This window comes from Scyliorhinus canicula, chromosome 1 (genome assembly GCF_902713615.1).
Source record: "Scyliorhinus canicula chromosome 1, sScyCan1.1, whole genome shotgun sequence".
Lineage (NCBI taxonomy): Eukaryota > Metazoa > Chordata > Chondrichthyes > Carcharhiniformes > Scyliorhinidae > Scyliorhinus > Scyliorhinus canicula.
Window position 1 is genome coordinate 44,523,388 of NC_052146.1, and position 22,363 is coordinate 44,545,750.

Consider the following 22,363-nt stretch of genomic DNA (forward strand, 5'->3'; position numbering starts at 1 on the left):
CAGGGGCGCAACCCGCTGGTGGGTCGCGGACAGGTGTCGGGTGGGTCGCGGAGTCGTCCGCCACGGCCCCCCCAATCATGCAAATCCACGCGCAACAGCTGCAAAAGCCAGCTTTTAATAATGCCGGCTGCGAGCGGTCTTCAAAATGGTCAGGAACAGATTTTTAAAATTCAGCCGCACTGTGCGTGCATGCCCGATCATCGGTGCGCATGCGCATAGATTTGCGCTTGCGCACCGATGATTGGGCACGCATGCGCAGTGCAGCCGCATTTTTATTTCAAGTTTGGGGGACCAAAGGGACAAAGAGACCATTGGGGCCAAAGGGACCCAAAACCATTTCCTCCATTTTTGTCAGCCGCAAACAAGCAAAGGAAAATGGTGGGTCACACAGGTCGGCCGGCGTGGGCCACAAATGTCAGCCGGCATGGGTCACGAAGGTCGGCCGGCGTGGGTCGCGAAGGTCGGCCGGCGTGGGCCACAATTTTATTAATTTTATTAAATTCTTGATGTCGCGAGGAATTAAGGGCTACGGGGAGAATGCTGGTAGGTGGAGTTGAAATGCCCATCAGCCATGATTGAATGGCGGAGTGGACTCGATGGGCCGAATGGCCTTACTTCCACTCCTATGTCTTATGGTCTTATGGTCTAAAGGTCGGCCGGCGTGGGTCACAAAGGTTGGCCGGCATGGGTAACGTAGGTCGGCCGGCGTGGGTCACGTAGGTCGCAAAGGTCGGCCAGGTTGGGTCCCGAAATTTGGCTGGTTGGTAAAAATGGGTCCTCAGAAAAAAAGTTTGAAAAACACTGGAATAGACAGTCAGGGATGGGTGAGAGCTCAGGAGAGATTTGACAAAAATGTCATGGGCACAAGACAAAGGGATTGTGCTATTCTGCTACCTTGACTTTATGTCCCCATTAGCACCTTCTTTAGTCTTTAACACTACCATTAACACTCTGTGCCCATGACATCTTTGTCCGATCTCTCCTGAGCTCCCACCTCTCCTTTACCTTCCACTTTGCTCCACCTGCTCCTTCCCCTCTTAAACAGTAGAAAATGTATCACATTTCTCCATCTCTTTGGCTCGGAGGAAGACCCATACAGACTCAAAACGTTAACTCGGTTTCTCTCTCCGCAGATCCTGCCATTCTTGCTGAGGTTCTCCTGTATTTTCTGGGTTTTTTTCTCGGACAATCCATATCTTATATTGGCTTTTGGACTGAGTTTATGTCCATAGCAGAGGCTTAATTATCATAACGCTTCCTATTTCTTGGTGTTAATGATGACATTTCTGTACTATTCCTTCCTATTCAGAATAAGGTTCAGTTTGATGCCTTTTTAAAAACTCACCATGCAGCTTTAAATGCAAGATGTGAACAAATGAATGTATTCTTTGTGGAGCGAAATTTATTTATTCCGTACTTTTTTTGAACAGGTCTGCCAACAGACACTTTGCAAGGACACAGGGACCGATTCTATGATGAGTTTCACAGGTAACAATGAACAGCTCCTCAGCATTGATGACCAGTATCTCAGGAGACTGTAATGGAGAGCTCCTCAGGAAACATTGGTTCACAACGGACCATTAATCGGCCACTGTTTTCACAGCTGGCTGGATAAGTGTGGAAATAGTAAATGGCCTTCAATTTGCAGCGTTTATATTTCACAGATACTAGGCTTTTATAAATATGACCAAATAAGCAGCAGAGAGGGAAAGGATGTGCAGGATCTTTAAACATGTGCACGTGTTGAAATATATTAAAGATTATGAGTACCTATTATTGACAATGCAGTGATAGTGGTATGAAGGCTATACTCAAAAGCATTGAATACTTTATATTGCCCTAGTATAGTGCGATGTGATGACTACCAAGATCAGCAACTTGGTACTTGATCATCATCTTGTGGTGTAGCCGGGTCCACCTTTGTTCCATATAAATGATGTGGACTTGAGTGTAAACGAACACAATCCTGAAATTTGGAAAATGGTGTGGAGGAGGGCCCTCAGGCGGATCTAGGACAGCAAAATAGGCAAACAGATGGAAAATAGATTTTATTGTGGATATGTGTGAGGTATTACATTATGTGAAGATGCCGGCGTTGAACTGGGATAGGCACAGTAGGAAGTCTTACAACACCAAGTTAAAGTCCAACAGGTTTATTTGGAATCACTAAATTTCGGAGTGCAGCTCCTTTGAAGGCTTTAAATTGTAATGCACCAAATAAAGTAATACATTTTCTGTATTTATTATCATATCACAGAATGCCTCTTTTTTTTAATTGAGCCTGTTTTTTTAATCTTTTGTTACAGCCTAAAGAGTTTCTTTAGCCGATCCCGTGACATGTTATATTTCAAGCGGTTAATCCAGATTCCAAAATTGCCCGAGGTATGGAACCTTTTTGTAAAGATAGAAGGATAATGAGGTCTTAATTTGTTTAGTTTGGCTTCTTATAAGCTGCTGACTTTTGTTCCACGAGCTGAAAGAAGGCTGCAATTCTCTCCATTTACAACTTACTACTTGCAATAACTTTTGATCCACTTAAATCCTAAAGATGGTGAAATCTACTCGCACCCTTTTAATCACAGGATAAATGTGTGAACGGATCTCTTCATCCTCATGTTTAATTTTTTTTCATATTCTCCTGCACAAACTACAGTTTATCAGATGAGACCTTAAGTTGAGGCTCCACCTGTCCCCTCCGGTGATGTAAAAGACCCCCTGGCACAAGTTTGAAAAAGAGCAGGGGTGTCTTCTCAGTCTCCTGACCAATATTATCCCACAATCACCATCACAGATCATTTGGTCCTTATATTACTGTTTATGGAAACTTGCAAATTGGGTCCCATGTTCCATATATTGTAACGATGACTACATTTCAAAAGTGCTTAATTGACTGTGTGGGATATCATGTGAAAGGCGCTATAGAAATGCAAGTCTTTATTTTTATTGTCGGTATAGGATCCTCGGTCTGAGTTTTAGGCTTGCCCATCTAGGCCCCCCTCCCCCCCGCCCCATTTTGATGAGGCAGTCAACTGTGCAGAGTTTCCTACCCATTTAAAGGAACAAGGCACCATTTAAATAACATTTCATGGCACCGCAAAACATTTTTGAACCGTATGTTTCACCCTTTACAGAGTCCCCCAAATTTTTTGCGAGCCTCTGCTCTGGCAGAGCATGTGAAACCAGTGGTGATTATTCCTGATGAGGCCCCAGCTGATGATATTGAGGAACCAGAAAGTCTCATAGAGGTTTCCGCAGCTCCAGTGACTGAATCTCCGGTAAGTGGTAGTCTTTCCTGATGGGATTCTTCCTGCTGTCAAGTAAGCTGGGAGTTGTTTGCAGTAAATTTAAGTTGAATGTAAAATTAAATGAAAGTCCCAGCGAGAGAGTGGTTTCAAAATAGGGCGGGTGAGGCAGGAGCAGAAGTGACTTGGCTGGAAGATGTCTTCAGACATGAAGATAGTGATTAAGATGGTTTTAGCTCAATAGTGACGCAATACCAATCAGGTAAGAACTCCAGGTACAAGGAATTCCTCCTCTTTCCAATGTAAACAGTTTTATATTGTTGGGAGCAACATAATTTTAAAGTTGTTGCAACAGGAGATTTGAAGTAACCCAGCAATGGTATAGTCTGCCAGAGCTGGGTGGTATTGGAGTTGTGGTACTCACCTTGTCAATACAGCATTTGTGCTGCACACCATTGTAACCTGCACCATTGTGAGCAACATAGGAGGCTGTTGTTTGGCATGAGAAGGGGGCCCCATTAAAATGTGGAAGTCAGTGTCTGTTGACAGTTGTTCTTGTCGTGACATGATTTTAACTCAAGGCAGCACATGTTGCACACATTATTGACTGTGCCTACAGACTCTGCTGCAACATGGGTTCAGGGCAGAACAGGCCCAGCAATGTCAAAAAGGTGCCTTTCCGCAGATTTTCTTCACCTCACTGCCTCAGCTTATCTGTTTCATCCCTGACCATGTTACCTCTGGGCCCGATTATTCCATCGTGACATACATTGGGCTCCGTCTGACAGTGATCAGCTTTGAAGTCCATTTACTTGTTTTCAAATCCCTCCATGGCTTCGTCCGCCCTATCTTTGTAACTTCTCCCAGCTTTAAAACTCTCTGAAATAACTCTGCCCCCCCCCCCACCGAATTCTGGTTTCTTGTGCATTCCTGATTTGAATCACTCCACTATTGATGGCCACGCTTTCAGCTGGCAAGGTCCTAATCTTTGCAATCCCCTTCCTTTCTAGGCGCCCCTTCAAACCTAAGTCTTTGACAAAACTTCTGGTGAGATTCCAAAGTGAAAAATTAGGTCTAGTGCTTAAAATGGCCCCAACCTCTCGCCCTCGCAGCCCTGTGAGCCCATTGCCACACCCCATATCTGCCCTTCTGCCACAGGTTAGTACAGGGCTCTTGTTTATAAGCTGTTGCTTATTTGTTGATGAGCTTTACAAGCAAAGAGGCAGCTTTTAAGAATGTGAAAAATCTCTTGTGTTTTGAAATACTTTAACCACACGATTGATTGATTAGTTTATTTTCTTCTAGAACTTGGTGGATGTGGACATATTCGATGCGACCTTTGGTCCCCCAACTAATAATGGCTTTGTGAAAGATGATAGGTAAGGCAGCTGAGCTTTGAAAATTACTGATTTATTGAACAATGTTGTTGTGGTAAAATTTCAGGGAATTATTTGTGCATTCTTCATGCAGAGATCTTCAGATTGACAACCTGAAGAAAGAGGTGGAGCTGCTGAAAGCTGAGATAGAAAGAGTGAAGTCTGAGGTAAGATTTAGACTAAACTTTCATTGCGAGATGTCACAGTTGGTCAAATGCTGCCTTGATGTTAAGGGCAGTTGCCCTCACCTCACATCACCTCACTTCTGGCATTCAGCTTTTTTTGTCTATATATGGACCAAGGCTGTCATTTTTTAAATATAAATTTAGAGTATCAATTTATTTTTCCCAATTGTGGGGCAATTTAGTGTGGCCAATCCACCTTCCCTGCGCATCTTTGGGTTGCGGGGGTGAGATGCACATAAACACGGGGAGAATGTGCAAACTCCACACAGACAGTGACCCGGGACTGAGATCGAACCCGGGCCCTCAACTACTCACTGCGCCATCCTGCCACGCCAGACCAAGGCTGTAATGAGGTTACAAGCTGAAAATGGAATGAAAATGAAAATCGCTTATTGTCACAAGTAGGCTACAAATGAAGTTACTGTGAAAATTCCCTCGTCTCCACATTCCGGTGCCTGTTCGGGGAGGCTGATATGGCTGGTGAGTGACTCTGGCGGAACCCAAACTGAGCATCAGTGAGATATTTATTGCTGAGTAAGTGCTACTTAATAGCTCGTCAGAGATGCCTTCTGTCACCCCAGTGTTGCTTATCAGAAAACACAAAACCTGTAGACCCAGGCTGAAAGGGAAACTGCCTGATAGGTTACAGTGGGGCAATTAGGTAGTCATTGTAAAGAAAGGAATGTCAAGTACTTTGTTTTTTTAATACCGATTAGCCAGCCAAAAGAGATTAATCTCTTTGTTTAAGTTTTTATATTTTCAACAACTACATTTTCCAATAGTCTTAAAATATCTTTTGCCAGGCCCAAAAATACATTGCACAACTGAAATCCCAGATTAACACCTTAGAGACGGAGCTGGAGGAAACACGTAAACTGAAGCAGAAGGCACTACTCGATAATGAGGAACTGCGGGATGAGCTGGAGAATCTGCGGAAACAGAAGGGCGATACAGATAAAACACAGTTTTTGTTGATTGAGGCCGAGAGTGAGTTATATTCTTGCCATATTCATTACAGTGTGGTCTCTGATTGCTCTAGAAAGATGCTGATTCAAAGGGTGTACCATTCAGCTCGGAGTAGTGCCAGTTTCTGTACCACCCCTTGCTTTACTGTCCTATGCAGTGACAACCCAGCTCCCATCTCCAGCCTGTTCCAAGGTCTAACTTTTCCCTACATTTTGTTTTCTGCCGTCTGTAGCTAGCCTGAACTCTCTCAGGGTTTGGAGACTGTTGCAGTTCTAATTTAAGGACCAAACCTCCTCATTCATGAACTTCCTCTATAAATGACAATTTGCTTAGAAAGTATGCTCAAACTTACCCTTAGCATGAGGGCCAGGCGGAACCGGTGGACAATCTTGAATATATTTAAATATTTTATTTTAGTTGGAAGGTTTTGGTAGCCTTTTCCAACCTAATCTTGTTGAGGCCTTACTTGCCCCTGTTCTTCAGTTTGAGAATGGTACTGAGTAAATGCATAGACGAATGCCAGCCACCATCTAAAACTGGAATCTCCAGACCAAATTTATTGATGATTGTATGTGTTTCTGTTTGTCAACCACTCCTCTTGTTCTTGTCAGTGCTGCCAGCAACAAAGCTGGACAAATGGCACTCATTCCAGTCCTTTTGTACCTGGTAAGGATGGACGGAGATTGGACAGTTCCATCTTTGCTCCTGGTTAATGTATTCAAAGTGTATGCAAAGTGTTTCTTGGTTTGTTTATTGAGACAAGCTATAGCATTGGAATTGATTGGGGGATTGTTTTTTTTGTAATCTATTTTATACTCAGCCAATGTACATATCACTAAAATCTCACACATTAACTGGAGCTATTTCAGAGTTCAGTTTTCAATCCATGAACATAAACAATCAAGCGACCCTTCTGAAAAATCACTTAAAAGCTAACTTAAATAAAAATGACCAAACCCCTTTGACTCCGACCATTAGCTGTTCTGAAGCTGAGTTCCAGTTTCAATCTAATGTTACTTGAATTAAATTTACAGAGAAGGTCCAAGCGAATGAGCAGCGCTACAATAAGCTGAAAGAAAAGCACAGTGACCTCGTCAACACCCATGCAGAGCTCCTCAGGAAGGTAAGCAAAGCCTTTCCCTGGGACCTGATATTGTTCATTTCAAAGTGAGCAAGGTTATTTTTGTGTTTGCTTGAAAGTGAACTGATGTTCGCTCCAACAGTAATTAACCTCTTATATTTCAACGGTATAAGGTGTCCGTCTGGTTTCCTGTCAGAGAAAATTGAATGGAATTTGATTTACTTATTTATTTTCTTGCTGTGCACTGCATTGAGTTTTTATTGTGCCCAGCTGTAAAATTAAATTGATGGTGCAGATGTTTGTAACTATGCTTGAGGTTAAAGCTTGGGTTCTGTGACTAATGTCCGCGGCAACCAACTCAAAATAGATGGATTTCGGTCAGTGTTACAACCAAAACCTGTTCATTTATGGCTCTGGGTTCCTTCCTTTTAGGCAGTTTACTGTAGTTTGTTGAAACCATTTTAGGCTTTGTGCTCATTGGAGGCCTTTGTTCAGAAGGTGTTGGCTAACTGACGGCCATCTAGAAGCTGTTTTGGAAGGTGGAGTGCTGTATGTCGGTCTGAACCATGTTGTATGGGATCTGTGCGATATGATGTTTGGATATGAACAGATAATAGGAAAAGTCAGTAGAAACATTTGTCTGGTTTTAAATAGGTTATGTGAAATAATGTACTGGTACACAGTATATTACTTTCTGATGGGACTTCCCTCAGAATGAAAAGGAACTTGTTCTTTCCAACTTCTATGTCGAGAACAGAACGTGGCTGTTTGCTGTGTCTGTCATTGATCAGTCCAATGGTCGCTGGAAACCACTGGCCTGAAGTGTCTGACTCTAAAAGCCTATCCAGATGATCTGTGAGTTGCGGGTGATCAGAATCATGGAAGATGATGGAGTTTCCAACTGTGTCCTCTGACCCCAAGAACTGGGCTTTTGACCCTTTGAGACACCAAGGAGGAATTAAATGTCATCAATCCCATACAACCTCAAAGAAAAACTGGCAATGCTGGAAACGCTGAGAAAACTGGGCAACATCAGTAACCTCGGAGAACTGCTCAGCCTGTCTTACGCACAGGCACCACACGTTGATGGAGGGGAATTTAAATGCCATTTCACCAAAATAGTCAGTGGAGCCGGGTGGTTCCAAGTTGGGAGTGGTCAAATAGTTACTGCTGCTCCCAATATATCAATGTTATTAATACCTATGGTGTTCACATAAGCTCCAACACAGCCTAACAGCTAATGGAAGCTCTCCCCAACAAGCCCCACTTAATTGGCTTCTATTCCTGTCTGCCAACCCTGGCACTTCTCATCAATTCTCTTTTCCAAATGCTTCTGGACTTTTTGCAGTAGTGTGTTAATATGTTATTTGTATCCTTAAGATTGAACAGGCCAAGGGTATTGATTAAGTATCTTGAGCACATAGAAAACGGACGTGCCCTGTCTGTATCCATTTTCGAAACAAATAAATCAAGCTGCATCCCATGTTTTATCAGAGACAAAATAGAATCATAGAGTGGTTACAGCAGAGGAGACGGTCAATCGGTTTGTCAAATTTACACCTTTTAATATCATCACCAACCAAAATTCAATTTTGATTCTTTTAAATGGGAATCCCCATTGAAGCCACCCCATGCCTCCAGGAAACCCATGGGTGGGGGTGCATTGCCGGTGGGACCAGAGAATCCTGCTGCTCGTGAATGGCTGAATAATTCCAGCCTGGGTGTTGTTAGGCAGGAGGGAGACTATATAATGCTGCACCCGTGAATAAACCTACTACCAAGAAAAGGATCTGTTAGGAAGGGAGTTCCAAGATTTTGATCCAGCGATAGGAATGGTGATAGAGTTCCAAGTCAGGATGGTGTTTGATTTGGAAGGGAACTTTCAGGTGATGGTGTTCCCATGTGTCTGCTGCTCTTGTCCTTCAAAATGGTAGAAGTCGCAGGCTTAGAAGGTGCTGTCGAGAAACCTTGGTGCAAGTGAATGTTTAAAGAGATGCCAATCAAGCGGCTTGCTTTGTCCCGGACGGTATTGAGCTTCTTGCGTGTTTTTGGAGCTGCACTCATCCAGACAAATGGCGGGCATTCCATTACAATTCTGACATGTGCCTTGTAAATGATGGACAGGCTTTGATGAGTTACGAGCCACAGAGTTTTTAGCCTTTGACCTGCTCTTGTAGACATATATTTCTGTGCAGTTATATTTCTGTTTAGTTATTAATAGTGGGGGATGCAACAATGGTAATATCATTGACTGTTGAGGGTAAATAGTTAGATTCTCTTTTCTTGGCGATGCTCATTGCCTGACACTTGTGTGGTCTGAATGTTACTTGCCACTTATCAGCTCAAGCCTTAATATTGTCCAGGTCTTGCTGCATATGGACACTGACTGCTTCAGCATCTGAGGAGTCCTGAATGGTGTTGAACTATATTGCGTCTCTCATATGAAGAATATCCACTTGGGAGAGGTGCGAGTGGGTGACTGAATGTTGTAGAAGTGTTTCCCAATAAGGCACCTTTTATTGTGTGGGTGGGTGATCTTTGATGATGAGTTAATGGAGTATGCATGAGGGCGGGAGCGGTGTTTTCATATTTACCATGCATGACTGAATATGTTATTCATACCGCACCTGATGTAATTTAGAATGGTTCCCAGCCACATTCTCATTCCCGAGATAACCAGAATGAAGCAGATTCTGAACTGGAATGATCTACACTCCAGCACTGTTAGTTAATCCGGCTGTCTGCTCAATTCAGAAAACTTTGAATTTTGAAACAAGCTGACGTTCTACATTAATATTTTTTAAAATACATTTGGCGACACCAGCACCCTTTGATGCTGGGTTTCAGCAGGTTACAAAAGAGTTAAACCTGAGTTAAACCTGAGCCTCCGCACACGAGCGCCCTCTCCGGTAAGAATCACTTAGCAACGAGCGAGATGGAACTTCCAGCTCATTTCCTTCACCCCCTCCACCCAGAAACACCCCCAACTCCACTATCTCTCCCCCCCCCTTGACTGAGGTTGGTCAACATGCCACAGATCAGGGCTAATAAAGCAACAAAAACATCATGGAATTGGAATACTGAACCACGATAAAGGATTGAATCTCCTTTTTATTTGTCTGTTATTTGCAGAGTGCTGAGACAACCAAACAGCTGACGGTCACGCAGCAGACCCGGGAAGAAGTGGCCCGTACAAAACAAGAGCTTGAATTTGCCATGGAAGAAGCGAAAAGAGAAGCAGAGACAAAGGTAAGCGTGCACCATCATTGTGGGCTCTGAAGTCCACCTGACCTGATCAGGGATCCGTATTGCCTTTGGGATATGTCCCTGACCATGAGCTGGAAAATCAGTACCAGTCCGAACTTTTGGATACTAATGTTAGTACTTGGGTTCAGGAACCGGAACAGCCCCGTAAGCGCATCATGCATTTACTCTGCACCAGAATGAGTCCTTGTGTTTGCCTAATAGGTAAATGTAGAGATCCTGGGAACCTCTGCAGCATCATGTGCACGATAAAACATCCTCACCTTCAGAACAATCTTATCAGATCAAGGTTCAAACTATAAACTAGAAGACAAATGCATTTATTATTCAACAGATAAATAGCCTGCACTCAGGACAAACAGCATATCTACAGTCATCGTGACCACTCTTCTCAATGCAATTCAAAGATGCCTCTTTATGACTTTCAGTATAACACTGATCCTTGAAAAACATTCACTCATTTCTTGCATTTCAAACAGCAACCATGAAACCAGCTTGCTTTCTCGGGTTTTAACATTTCCTAACTAACCTACTCTCCATCAATAGTCACTGTTGCTAGCATCTTTGGAAAGGAATGTTCCATCAATCTGTGCCAGAACACTGAATTACTTGCTAAATAACCCCCTTTCCAGGTACCAATCGTCAGCATTTCTGTACCTAACCAATTGCCAAATTGAATATGATGATACGGACTGAAAAAGGTGTCAGGAATACTTCTAAAGAATAGTGCATCTGAAGTAACCCTTTTTGTATCTCCATACCATAGAATCCATAGAATTCCTACAGTGGAGAATGGAGGCCATTCAGCCCATCTCACCCACCTTCTAAAAGAGCATTCTACCTAGACCCACTCCCCTGCCCTATCCCCGCACCCCTACCTAACCTGCACATATTTGGATACGAAGGGGAAAATTAATGACCAATTCATCAAACTTGCACATCTTTGGACTGTGGGAGGAAACCGGAGCACCTGGAAGAAAGATGGATTAATTTATTAGAATCTTAGGTATAAGCTTAGTTTGTTGTGCTACAGCAAGATATGGTGAGAATGTAGTAAAGTGGACAGAAGTAGAGTTTGAATGCATTGTATTGTAACTCAGTGTTAACAAAGTTTACTAAAATTTAACTTAGTTATTATAAAGATCCAGATTCCCACTTGACAAAACTGGATTTACAAAGATTGACGGAATATTACTTTTTGATGAGTTCATTGAACAAGCACTGAATTAGGGAAATTTCTTAACATTCAGTAAAACTACATGTCATTCATGGATGCTTAAAGTTAAAAGAATTAGAAGAACTAACGGTAGTCTTAGATATCTTCTTAATTGACATGACAATAACACGGATTTAAAAGTTACTACATAATGCATCAAACCAATTGAGAACACTTTGAGCAGCACGGTAGCACAAGTGGATAGCACTGTGGCTTCACGGCGCCAGGGTCCCAGGTTCGATTCTCCACTGGGTCACTGTCTGTGTGGAGTCTGCAAGTTCTCCCCGTGTGTGCGTGGGTTTCCTCCGGGTGCTCCGGTTTCCTCCCACAGTCCAAAGATGAGCAGGTTAGGTGGATTGGCCATGATAAATTGCCCTTAGTGACCAAAAAGGTTGGGAGGGGTTATTGGGTTACAGGGATAGGGTGGAAGTGGGGGCTTGGGTGGGTCGGTGTAGACTCGATGGGCCGAATGGCCTCCTTCTGCACTGTATATTCTATGTTCTAACATAAAGTATTTGAAGCACAGTTTAAAACAGAATACATTTTACTGCAACACGGAATTATTAAGTATCCGGGAAGACAGAAGCTTTTATTTGTGTCGGGTGAAATACTCAATGGCTTCTTCGTTTTGGCGGGTGTACATCTTTGGCTAATGTTATGATGAGAATTTTGCAGTCGTCATTAATCAGGGAGATGGGATGATAACCAGCTGATACCCTCAGGCCTTTCTAGTTACTTGGCTGATAGTGGTGCAGGGAGCATTTCTACAATGAATTACTTGTGGCCAAAAATCACATGCACAACAATGCCCTTTAACACCTTTATAAAAGGGCCCAAACACTTGGTTGTGTGGATGGCCCACATAGGTTTGAACTGGAGGAAATCCATCTGTAATCCTCTTTCTAAAATGAACCTAGAGGTGGGTGTGAGGGAGTCTCCTATCTTTATTTCTTAGAATCGAATAGTATTTACAGTGCCATTCAGCCCATCGAGTCTACACCGTCCCTTTAAAGAGGACTCTATTTAAACCCACACCTCCGCCCTATCCCAGTAACCCCACCTTACATTTAGACACTAAGGGGAAATTTAGCATGGCCAATCCACCTAATCTGCAGATCTTTGGACTTTGGGAGAAAACCGGATCACCAGGTGGAAACCCACACGGGCACTGGCAGAAAGGGCAAACTCCACACAGACAGTCACCCGTGGTCGAAATTGAACCTGGGTTCCTGGAGCTGCGAGGCAGCAGTGCTAACTACTGTGCCCCTGTGCCATCCCAGAATGGAAACAGTAGAATGAATGAATAATTAATATTAGACTTACATTAGTTTTAAATGAATGTACCTCCTAAAGATGAAGGCAGATTTAACAGAATTGATGACACCTTAGGATAAGAGAGGGCTGTTTTCTGAGGTAAAGGTTTTATTACTCTGACCTTCTGAAGGTGAAGTTAATCAGGGCTGTCTGCAAATGAAAAGGTTATCACTGTATAGCTAGAACCAAAAGGAAAGATTTACATATATGTGGCGCATTTTCGTGACCTCAGGATGACGGAAGGCATCTTTTGGCCACACTTTTGATTGTAGTCACTGTAATGTAGGAAACCGGATCGGGAGTTGCTAATGACAACTTTTAAATGCTAATAGTCAATTAAATGCTAATGTTTCAGCAATTGTAGAATCCGCTGCAAAGCTTTCCCAATTTTATGAAGTTAAAACAAAATCCAATTAAGGGACAATTTAGCGTGGCCAATCCACCTACCCTGCACATCTTTGAGTTGTGGGGGTGACACCCATGCAGACTGGGAGAGTGTGCAAACTCCACACGGACAGTTACCCTAGACCGTGATTGAACCCAGGTCATCGGCCGTGAGGCAGCAAATGCCAACCACTGCGCCACCGTGCCACCCCAACTTTATGAAGTTAACAATAAATCTTTATGCAACTTGTCAGTGGTATAGTGATGGCTGGTAAAGCTGGAGGGCTGGAAATTCTGTGGGAACTCTCCTGACTTCCCGTTATAACGTAAAGTGGGAGAGAATGGATTTTTGACACTGATTCTCTGCGGGTCCGGCTGGGGTTTTAGCAGGAAATCGGGAGATTTTGGGATTTCATTTTAATGATTATATAATGTGTCCAAAGAAGCTTTCAGTACCGGATTAAAATCCAACCAGATTCAATTTTGTCTCACTGCAGGGCTTTCAATCCTCTAATTAACTGAAGAGAACAATTTCTCAGACTCTATTCAGATCAATTTCTTTCTAACCTGATATGTTTGCTATAACCCACTTTATGTAGATCAATAGCCATTTACACGAAGGACACTGAGTCAAATTGTAATGACTCCACTATATGGCTTGACTAATGTCAAATAATAGCACAACCACAGTTTACTGGTCCATACCAACCTTATATAAGTGCATTTATCCTTCCCCAGATCATCAGGGGAACTGTGATTAAGAAGTTTGAAAAAGTCTGCATCGTAATGTTATTTTCTGCACTGATATTGTCATGCTCTGTTGGTAATGTGTTTTTCCATTGATATTAATTCTGTTCTAACTGAAGGTTTTCCACCAGAAAGTGACATTTGCCAACATCACACACTTAAGCATGCAGTGAAACGTCCTCATTGTAATTTTTATTAACTGGTCTAAATTAAGAAAATTCTATTGTGTGGTGCATCACGTGACTTTGCTGCCCTTTTAAATTTACAATTTTTATGAACTGGTTATTGCATCAGCCAGCCAGTGCCATTGTATTGCAAAAGGTCATTAAACCTGCCTTTAACTACTTTAATTCTTTACCATATGATGATGCCGACCTTGTAAGTGGGATGATTGCACAGGTAATGTCACTGTATTCGTGTAATGGAAACGTTCCTTTTCTCTCTGCAGCACTTCCTGGATGATGTCAGTTGCTCATCCTTGACACAACCCCATGCTCAAGGTGTTTTTAGTGTTCGATGGTGCCCTCTTGTGTCAAGATGCAGTTTAGCTTCCAGCTAGCTTCCTGATCCAAAGTTTCATTTCATTGACAATCCAATGGTTCGGTCAAGAAATAAATTATTACTTACTTGCACAGCACAGTCTGAAAATGCACTTCAATAGCATTTACAGTTTCACAGCACCAGGGTCCCGGATTCGATTCCCATTTGGGTCGCTGTCTGTGCAGAGTCTGCATGTTCTCCCCATGTCTGCATGGGTTTTCTCCGGGTGCTCCGGTTTCCTCTCACAAGTCCCGAATGATTTGCTTGTTAGGTAAATTGGACATTCTGAATTCTCCCTCTGTGCACCCGAACGGGTGCCGGACAGTGGTGACTAGGGGATTTTCGCAGTAACTTAATTACAGTGTTAATGTAAGCCTACTTGTGATGATAATAAAGATTATTATTATTTAACAATTATTTAGCGAAGAAGTTTATTCTTCTGAATTAGCATATGATCCTTAAATATTTTATAAAATATTTTAATACTGTTTTGTTTATTACTTTATCAAAGTTACAAAGCCAGAGCTCAGAGTGTGGCCAGGGGCGAACCCCTAATCCAGCTCCTTGCCTGCTCCAAAAACCAAATTGAATCCAATTCGTGGTACCCACAAGAGAGACATACCAGATCCAGGACATACCTGACCTCAGTGTTTCTCAGTTGCTCCTTGCTGATGTGAGGGTTTGGTTTTAATATTCCATTGATCACACATGTGTACAGCTGCTTCTGCTGGGATTGTGTGAAGTTCAACACTGGTCACATTGTTATTGTTGCTAGTTGACCTCATCCGGGACTTTGGCTCGGTTGCAATGTCCATATGAATTGTGTTACTTTATCTGATATCATTACTTACAGCTGGACGATCAAAGCTTTATAATGGAGCAACTGAAAAGGGAATTGGCTGCAAGCAAAGAAGAACTATCCATCATCCAGAGCTCGCTGCAGAGCTCTGAACAGGTACAGGCCAGAATGTAGCCAGGAGCAAGAGTGCTCATTGGAAATGTTGCAATTCCTTTCCTTCCATTTTCGTTCCCAGCACTCCGGAAGTTGCTGACTCATGTCGGGTCACAGTTCAATCAATTCTTTTTTTTAAATATTTTTATTCTCCTTTTTCACATTTTCTCCCAAATGTACACCCACTATCAATAAACAATAATCAGTAACAAATATGTCAATCCCCATATCAATAACAACGATCCCATCCTCCCACCAAACCCCAAACATTAGCCCGCATTTTCACATAAACAAATGACAAAAAGGAATCAGGAATCACCCATAGTCGCCATCAACACACACCGTCCCCCTACCCAATGCTCCCACCCACCCCCATCCCCAACTAATGTTCGATGTTATCCAGTTCTTGAAAGTGCATAATGAATAATGCCCATGAATTGTAGAACCCCCTCCATCCTTCCCCTCAGTTCAAACTTAATCTTCTCAAGAGTCAAGAATTCCAACAGGTCCCCCCGCCAGGCCAGGGCACAGGCTGGAGAGGTTGCTCTCCAACCTATCAGGTTCCGCCTTCAACGAGGAGAAGGCTACAACATCTGCCTCCGCACCTGTTTCCAACTCTGGCTGGTCCGACACCCCAAATATGGTCTCCCGGGGGCCCGGGTCCAGTTTCACATGCATCACCTTGGAAATTACCCTAAAAACGTCCTTCCAGCAATCCTCCAGCTTTGGACAGGACCAAAACATATGAACGTGATTAGCGAGGCCTCCCCCACAACGTTGACACACATCTTCTACTCCATCAAAGAATCGGCTCATCCTCGCCCTCGTGAGGTGTGCTCTGTATACCACCTTCAGCTGTATCAGCCCCAACCTCGCGCAGGGTGGAGGCGTTCACGCTCCAGATTGGTTCACCAGGAGTCTTCCCATTGATACCTATCTTCTGACTTCCTTCTGGAGCGTTGCTGTGTGTGACCTTTCACAGGGGTTTACATACAGAACGCAGTTTTTGAAAGAGCTCATGCACAATCCTCTTCTGGATGCAGATTGGATAGTTGGATTCATGATCGGTTGTTGGTTGTTTAGGGTATTCCCACATTCTCTTCCGTTGGCTTAACCATAGAAAGACTTCTTCCCGTATGGCTGCATTGAGTTTGCTCTGATTAACTGTTCAACTTCAATGCAAATTGTCCTGTTCAATTTCGTAGTATCACTGCAATTAACAAGTGTCAATGTAATTAGCAAATATTGCATCCATCCAGCTTCCACATAACAAACACTGGTCTGAACTTGTAGTCCAGTCCATTGACCCCCTCCTTACAAATCTGCTTGGTCTACATTCCTCAGTTTCACACAGAATGGTGTATTGGTCTCCTGAGTGACTGATGAGATCTACCATGCGGAATTAGTGAGGTCTTGCAACACTAAAACTCAGTAGAAATTTGAGTTAAATTTCTCGGATGCAAACAAGAATCTTTATTGTCCCTATTTGATTACAATTAGGAGAAATTTATATCTATTCTCAATAAAGTCCGGCTAGCGAAAGGGCTTAAAGAGAAGTAACTTATACACAATTTAACTTTCAAAATAATATGGAAATGGTTTCTTGCTTACGGCAAAACAGCTTGCATTTACTTCAAGAGTTAGAGTGGAAAAGTGAAAATATGAAAAATAGAGATAGCGAATAGTTCAGATCAAAGTATAGAGTGATCCTGGATAAAGATGTCTGTACGGACCATCATGTTTATAGGAAATCTTTTCTGTCTTGAGCCATCTATCTACACCTCTATGTCGTCCTAATTGGTTTCGGTTGGAATCAAATGTATTTGATTCGCCGGTTAGCTGTCAATCCTTAATGTGTTCTGAATGTTTCATGTTTGAATATTTGTGTATGTTATGGAATGTGATTCTGTGCTATTATCAAGACTGGTTTCTACTGGTTTTCTGCTGACTTCGCTTTAGCCACATTATGAACAATAGTGCCTTCATATTTCTATGGTGCATGCTTCGTCATTGATCACATTACTGGTACAGCTCATGTTTTAATGTCAAACTGTCTTTGAAAATATGTTTGTTAGAACAAAGGCTTTTTCATCCTTGCTTAGTAAAAATGAGTTTATGCATGTGTCAGGCTTATTGTGTCCCTGTTGAAGCTGTGTGTTTTATCCTGACATGACGTTATGAATGCTGAAATCCTCAAGTTAAAATGGGTATTAAAACTGGGGCTTAATATTTACACCAAATAGCCTTCCTTTACCTGTCAGATCTATCAGGAAATAGTCGATTCCTATCAGTGACTAATCAGCCATGATTGAATGGCGGAGCAGACTCGATGGGCCGAGTGGCCTAATTCTGCTCCTATGTCTTATGGTCTAAGAGGACTTCTGAAGTTGCCATTTCAAAAGGAATGCATCCTTATTGGTGTGTAGAGAGGAGGATTGTGGGACAATGCTGGCCCAAGTGTAATAGTCCTTCACCATCAGAAGTAGCAGCATCAGCAACATTGCAAATATAATTGGAAAAGGAAAAATGTGCAAGTCTATGGGGAAAGAGCAGGGGAATATGGGAGGCAGTGGCGTAGTGGGGAGACACTGGACTCGTAATAATGCTGTGGGGACCAGGGTTTAAATATGACCACACCATATGGTGAAATTTTATTTCAATGAAAAAGAAATCTGAAATTAGAAGTCTAGTGATGACCATTGTCGATTGTCGTCAAAACCCATCTGGTTCATTAATGTCCTTTTGGGAAGGAAATCTGCCGTCTTTACCTGGTGTGGCCTACATGTGACTCCAGATCCACAGCAGTGTGGTTGACTCTTTTTAAATGTCCTCTGAAATGGCCTAGCAAGCCACTCAGTTCAAGAGCAAACAGGAATGGCCCAGGCAAAAACGCCCACATCCCATAAATTTTTTTTAAAAGGACTGATTGGTCAGCTTTTTCAAAGCTGCTGGTGGTCTCCTGTGTTGTATGAATCTGTACAAGGGCGGAGTTTTGTTTTTGTCACCTGAAGCAGAAGCTGTTTAATTCTAGTAGAGATGGAGATTTGTTTTTACAACTACAGTGTATAAACTGATTTTGGACTTCCATTCGCAAGGATTAGTACACATAATAATCAGGATTTGGGACTTTGGTTGCAGGTGGGCTCTGAGATGAATTCTAGGCTGCAGGGCCTTGAGGCAGAGAAGGACAATCTGAGGAAAACTGTGGCTGCAAAGGACGCAGAAGTGTATTCCTTGAGGAACGTGATTCAGGAGAAAGAAACAATAATGCGCTCCGAGAAAGACAAGAGCTCGAGGGAGCTGGAAGAACTCCAGGACAAATTTATGAAAAAGGTCAGAATACATAGGAATAATTATTTCTGCATCCCGTTTATTATCTAGGCAAAAGCTGTGGCCCACCCTTTGCCCCTGGGTGAAAAGGTCATGGTTTCAATCCTCACTCCAGAGACCTGAGTGCAAAATCCAGGCTAAGACTTGGGTGCAGAGCTGAAGGAGTGCTGCTGCGGCTGAGGTACCACTTTTCAGGTTCAAAGGATTCCATGCCGCTATTTCTCCCTGGTGAAATGGCCGATGTCAATCCTTCAACCAACATCACTAAAAACAGCTAAATTGATCATTTTCTTTATTCCTGTTTGTGGAACTTGCCGTGCATAGATTGGCTGTTGTTTTTCCTAGGTTGAAACACTAATTGCACCTCAAAATAAACTTTCAGTAACAGCGAGGTGCCTCATGACATCTTGAGGTTGTAAAATGTTCCCTATGTCTGCAATTTCTTCTTTTCACTTGTTGATCAGTTTTGTGTCCAAAGTCTGGACTGGTTAATCATCAAGTGATAATATAATAAACTGCAAAGGACTGAAATCAGAAGCAAAGCAGTAAAGTAATCAGTATCTGTGGAGAGGAAAGTCAAGCTAATATTTCAGATGTAGGCTGCTGAGAACTGAGAGGAATTATAGATGAACAGCCTTTAAAGTACATCTGTAAGAAAGGGGGGAAAATACATTCAGATGGGAAGCTGAATGGGAAAGATCTGTGAAGTAGATAAGTGAAGTGTCAATCGCTGGGGAAAGCGTACTGAGAAAACTGATGGAGCTGTGGGCTGACAAGACTCTGGGTCCTGGTGGATCCCATGATGTGGCTAATGAGGAAGTAGATGCGTTGGTGTAAATTTTCCAACATTCATCATATTAGCATGGATAAAAGATTGGCTGGCTGGCATAAAACAGAGAGGATGCATAAATGGGTCTTTATCCGATTGGCAGGATTTGACAAGTGACGTTCTAAAGGGGTCTGTGTTGGGCCTCAACTTTTTACAATTTTTAACAATGACTTAGATGAGGGGAGCAAAGGCATGGTTGCCAAATTTGCAGATTACAAAGAAAGGTAGGAAAGGGTGTTGTGAAGAGGGCATCAGGAGGTTGCAGGCGAATATAGATTGGTTGAGTGAGTGACCGAAAATCAGGCAGATGGGGTATAACGTGGGAAAATATGAAGTTGTTCACTTTGGCAGGAATAATATAAAAGCAGGGTATTATTTAAATGGAGAATGACTGCAGAATTCCAAGGTGCAGAGGGACCTAGGTGTTCTAGTACGTAGTCAAAAAAAGTTAATATACAGGTACAGCAAGTAGTTAAGAAGACTAATGGAATGTTATCCTCTTTACGACAGGAATTTAACATGAAAGTAACGTTGTTATGCTTCAGTTATGCAGGGCATTGGTGAGACTGCATCTTGAATATTTTATGCAGTTTTGGTCTCCTTATTTAAGGAAGGATGTAAATATGTTGGGAGCGGTTCAGAGGAGGGTTTCTAGATTGGTACCTGGAATGAGGGTCTTATGAGACAAGGTTAGACAGACTGGGCTTGTTTCCACCGGAGTTCAGAAGAATGAGGGATAACTTGATTAAAGTATATAAGACCCTGAATGGTATTGACAAAGTGAACGTGGAAAGGATATTTCCTCTTGTGGGTGTGTCCAGAACTAAGGGGCACTGTTTTATATAATTAGAGGGTCACTATTTCAGGACAGAGATGCAAAGAATTTCTTTCTCTGAGGATTGTGCGACTTTGGAACTCAGAAGTCGGCAGCGGCGGGGCCATTGAATATTTTCAAGGCGGAGGTCGATAGATTCTGGTGAGGCAAGGGGATCAAAGGTTATTGGGGGTAGATGGGAATTCGCAACAGAAACAGATCAGCCATGATCCAGTTGAATGGCAGAGCAGACTCGAGGGGCTGAATGACCTACGTCTGCTCCTATATCATATGTTTGTATGTAAGTATTAGACAATAGAAGGTACAGTGAAAAGAATTAGAAATTCAAAAAGCAGATAGTGGTGGGAATTAGGGCAGGTAGACAGAGTGCTTGTTTTTCTTTCTTCCATTTGTGCAGAAAATTCAACAGCTGTTCTCCGTATATTTTAGGCTAACCAGGAGCAGATGCTTCAGCAGAAGCTTCTAGATGAACAGTTCAACCTGGTCCAGGGAACTGTAAGAGAAGCTGAGAACATCATTCAAGATGCAGTGGCAAAACTTGATGATCCACTGCACATTAGATGCACCAGTTCACCAGGTCTGAAGCCTACTATCTGTTGATAAATACCCATCCTTCATCACTCCTATTACGTGGGGCTTTGTCAATCGATGTGTAAGAAATCAGTTTTAGGCAGAAGGAAATGGTTTCTAAGCCAGCAAAACAATTCTTTGTGGGAATGTAAGGGCATGTTTAATTTTAAAGGGATGCAGTTGTGAGCAGAAATTGTGTATTAAATACTAGGTTACAAATGCATGACATAATTACAGAACTCATTTGAAATGCATCACTGTGCCACAGCCAAAATGACACAAAATGTTTCTGGCATATTTGGCATTATGATAAAGGTGGTGCACTTTTGCAAAGCTTTCCATTTCTTTTTGCCCCCCCCCTATTATTTGTATAAGTCCTTATTCCATGCTCAACATTACTGAGTGATGTTTATTGGATTAGAACAGGATTCTCTTGTCACCATCCCCAGTCTCTTGAGCTGACGTGGCTTTACAATGCGTCCATAAGACTGAAAATGTTTCCTCACATTGCATCTCCCCCTCATGTTCCCTCACACAGAAGCTTAGCAAACCTCACTGGTTGCTTTTAGGATGTTTAACACAAGGGGGAGGTTGTGTTTCAGAAGGGAGGACTGAGTAATAATACAGTGTGACATTGTGGGAGGGCTGAGTAATACAATGTGATGGTGTGGGAAGGGTGACTTGTGCTGCCCGTGACATCCATCACTCATTTAAAACAAATCACATGAAGCTTTGATGAGATGTTGATGTCTGTCCATTGTTTTGCTGCTTCCTGTAAACACTGGTAATAAAAACAGAAAATGCTGGATAAACACAGCAGCTCTGGCAGCATCTGTGGAGAGAGAAGCAGAGTTCAAGTTTTGAGTATACGGACTCAGAACATTGACTCTGTTTCTCTCTCCGTAAATGCTGGCCGACAAGCACGGTGGCGCAGTGGTTAGCACTGCTGTCTCACTGCCACGAAGGCCTGGGTTTGATCCCAGCCCCGGGTCACTGTCCGTGTGGCGTTTGCACATTCTTCCCGTGTCTGTGTGGGTTTAACACCCAAAACGATGTGCAGAGTAGGTGGATTGGCCATGCTAAATTGCCCCTTAATTGAAAAATTTTTAAAATAAATGAATTCTGCCTGTACTCATTTAATGTACTCATAGAGTCATACAGCATAGAAATGGTCCTTCGGCCCATCGATTCTGCGTCAGTCAAAAACAACCACCTAACAATTCTAGTCCCATTTCTCAGCACTTGGCCCATAGTCTTGTCTACCTTGGGATTGCAAGTGCACATCTAAAAACTTGTTAAATGTGAGTGATACCTGTTTCCATATCACTCCCCCAGAGCTATATGACAAGACACCAGCTGCTAGGTGCTACTAGACCACTATTATCCCATAGTTAGTAAATTTCAAAACTCTTCCACATTAACACTGAGGACATCGAACCCAATTAGTCACTTTTTCCATCGTATTCCTTCCGCCTCATCAATGATGTTTCTGGAGCTAGCTCTGGAGTTTTAATCTTTTGGGAAATGTCCAG

General features: G+C 42.6%; 1 protein-coding gene across 1 annotated transcript in view; it reads left to right on the forward strand.

Moving 5' to 3' along the window:
- LOC119962198 (huntingtin-interacting protein 1-related protein-like) overlaps positions 1-22,363 on the forward strand; it is a 188,486-nt gene that overhangs the window by 131,812 nt on the left and 34,311 nt on the right. Inside the window, exons 9-19 of the mRNA XM_038790161.1 lie at positions 1,431-1,488; positions 2,307-2,382; positions 3,132-3,275; positions 4,548-4,621; positions 4,713-4,785; positions 5,607-5,790; positions 6,804-6,892; positions 9,983-10,099; positions 15,169-15,270; positions 18,406-18,600; positions 20,691-20,838. Coding sequence (XP_038646089.1) covers positions 1,431-1,488; positions 2,307-2,382; positions 3,132-3,275; positions 4,548-4,621; positions 4,713-4,785; positions 5,607-5,790; positions 6,804-6,892; positions 9,983-10,099; positions 15,169-15,270; positions 18,406-18,600; positions 20,691-20,838 — 1,260 coding nt within the window. The remainder of the gene's footprint in view (positions 1-1,430; positions 1,489-2,306; positions 2,383-3,131; positions 3,276-4,547; positions 4,622-4,712; positions 4,786-5,606; positions 5,791-6,803; positions 6,893-9,982; positions 10,100-15,168; positions 15,271-18,405; positions 18,601-20,690; positions 20,839-22,363) is intronic.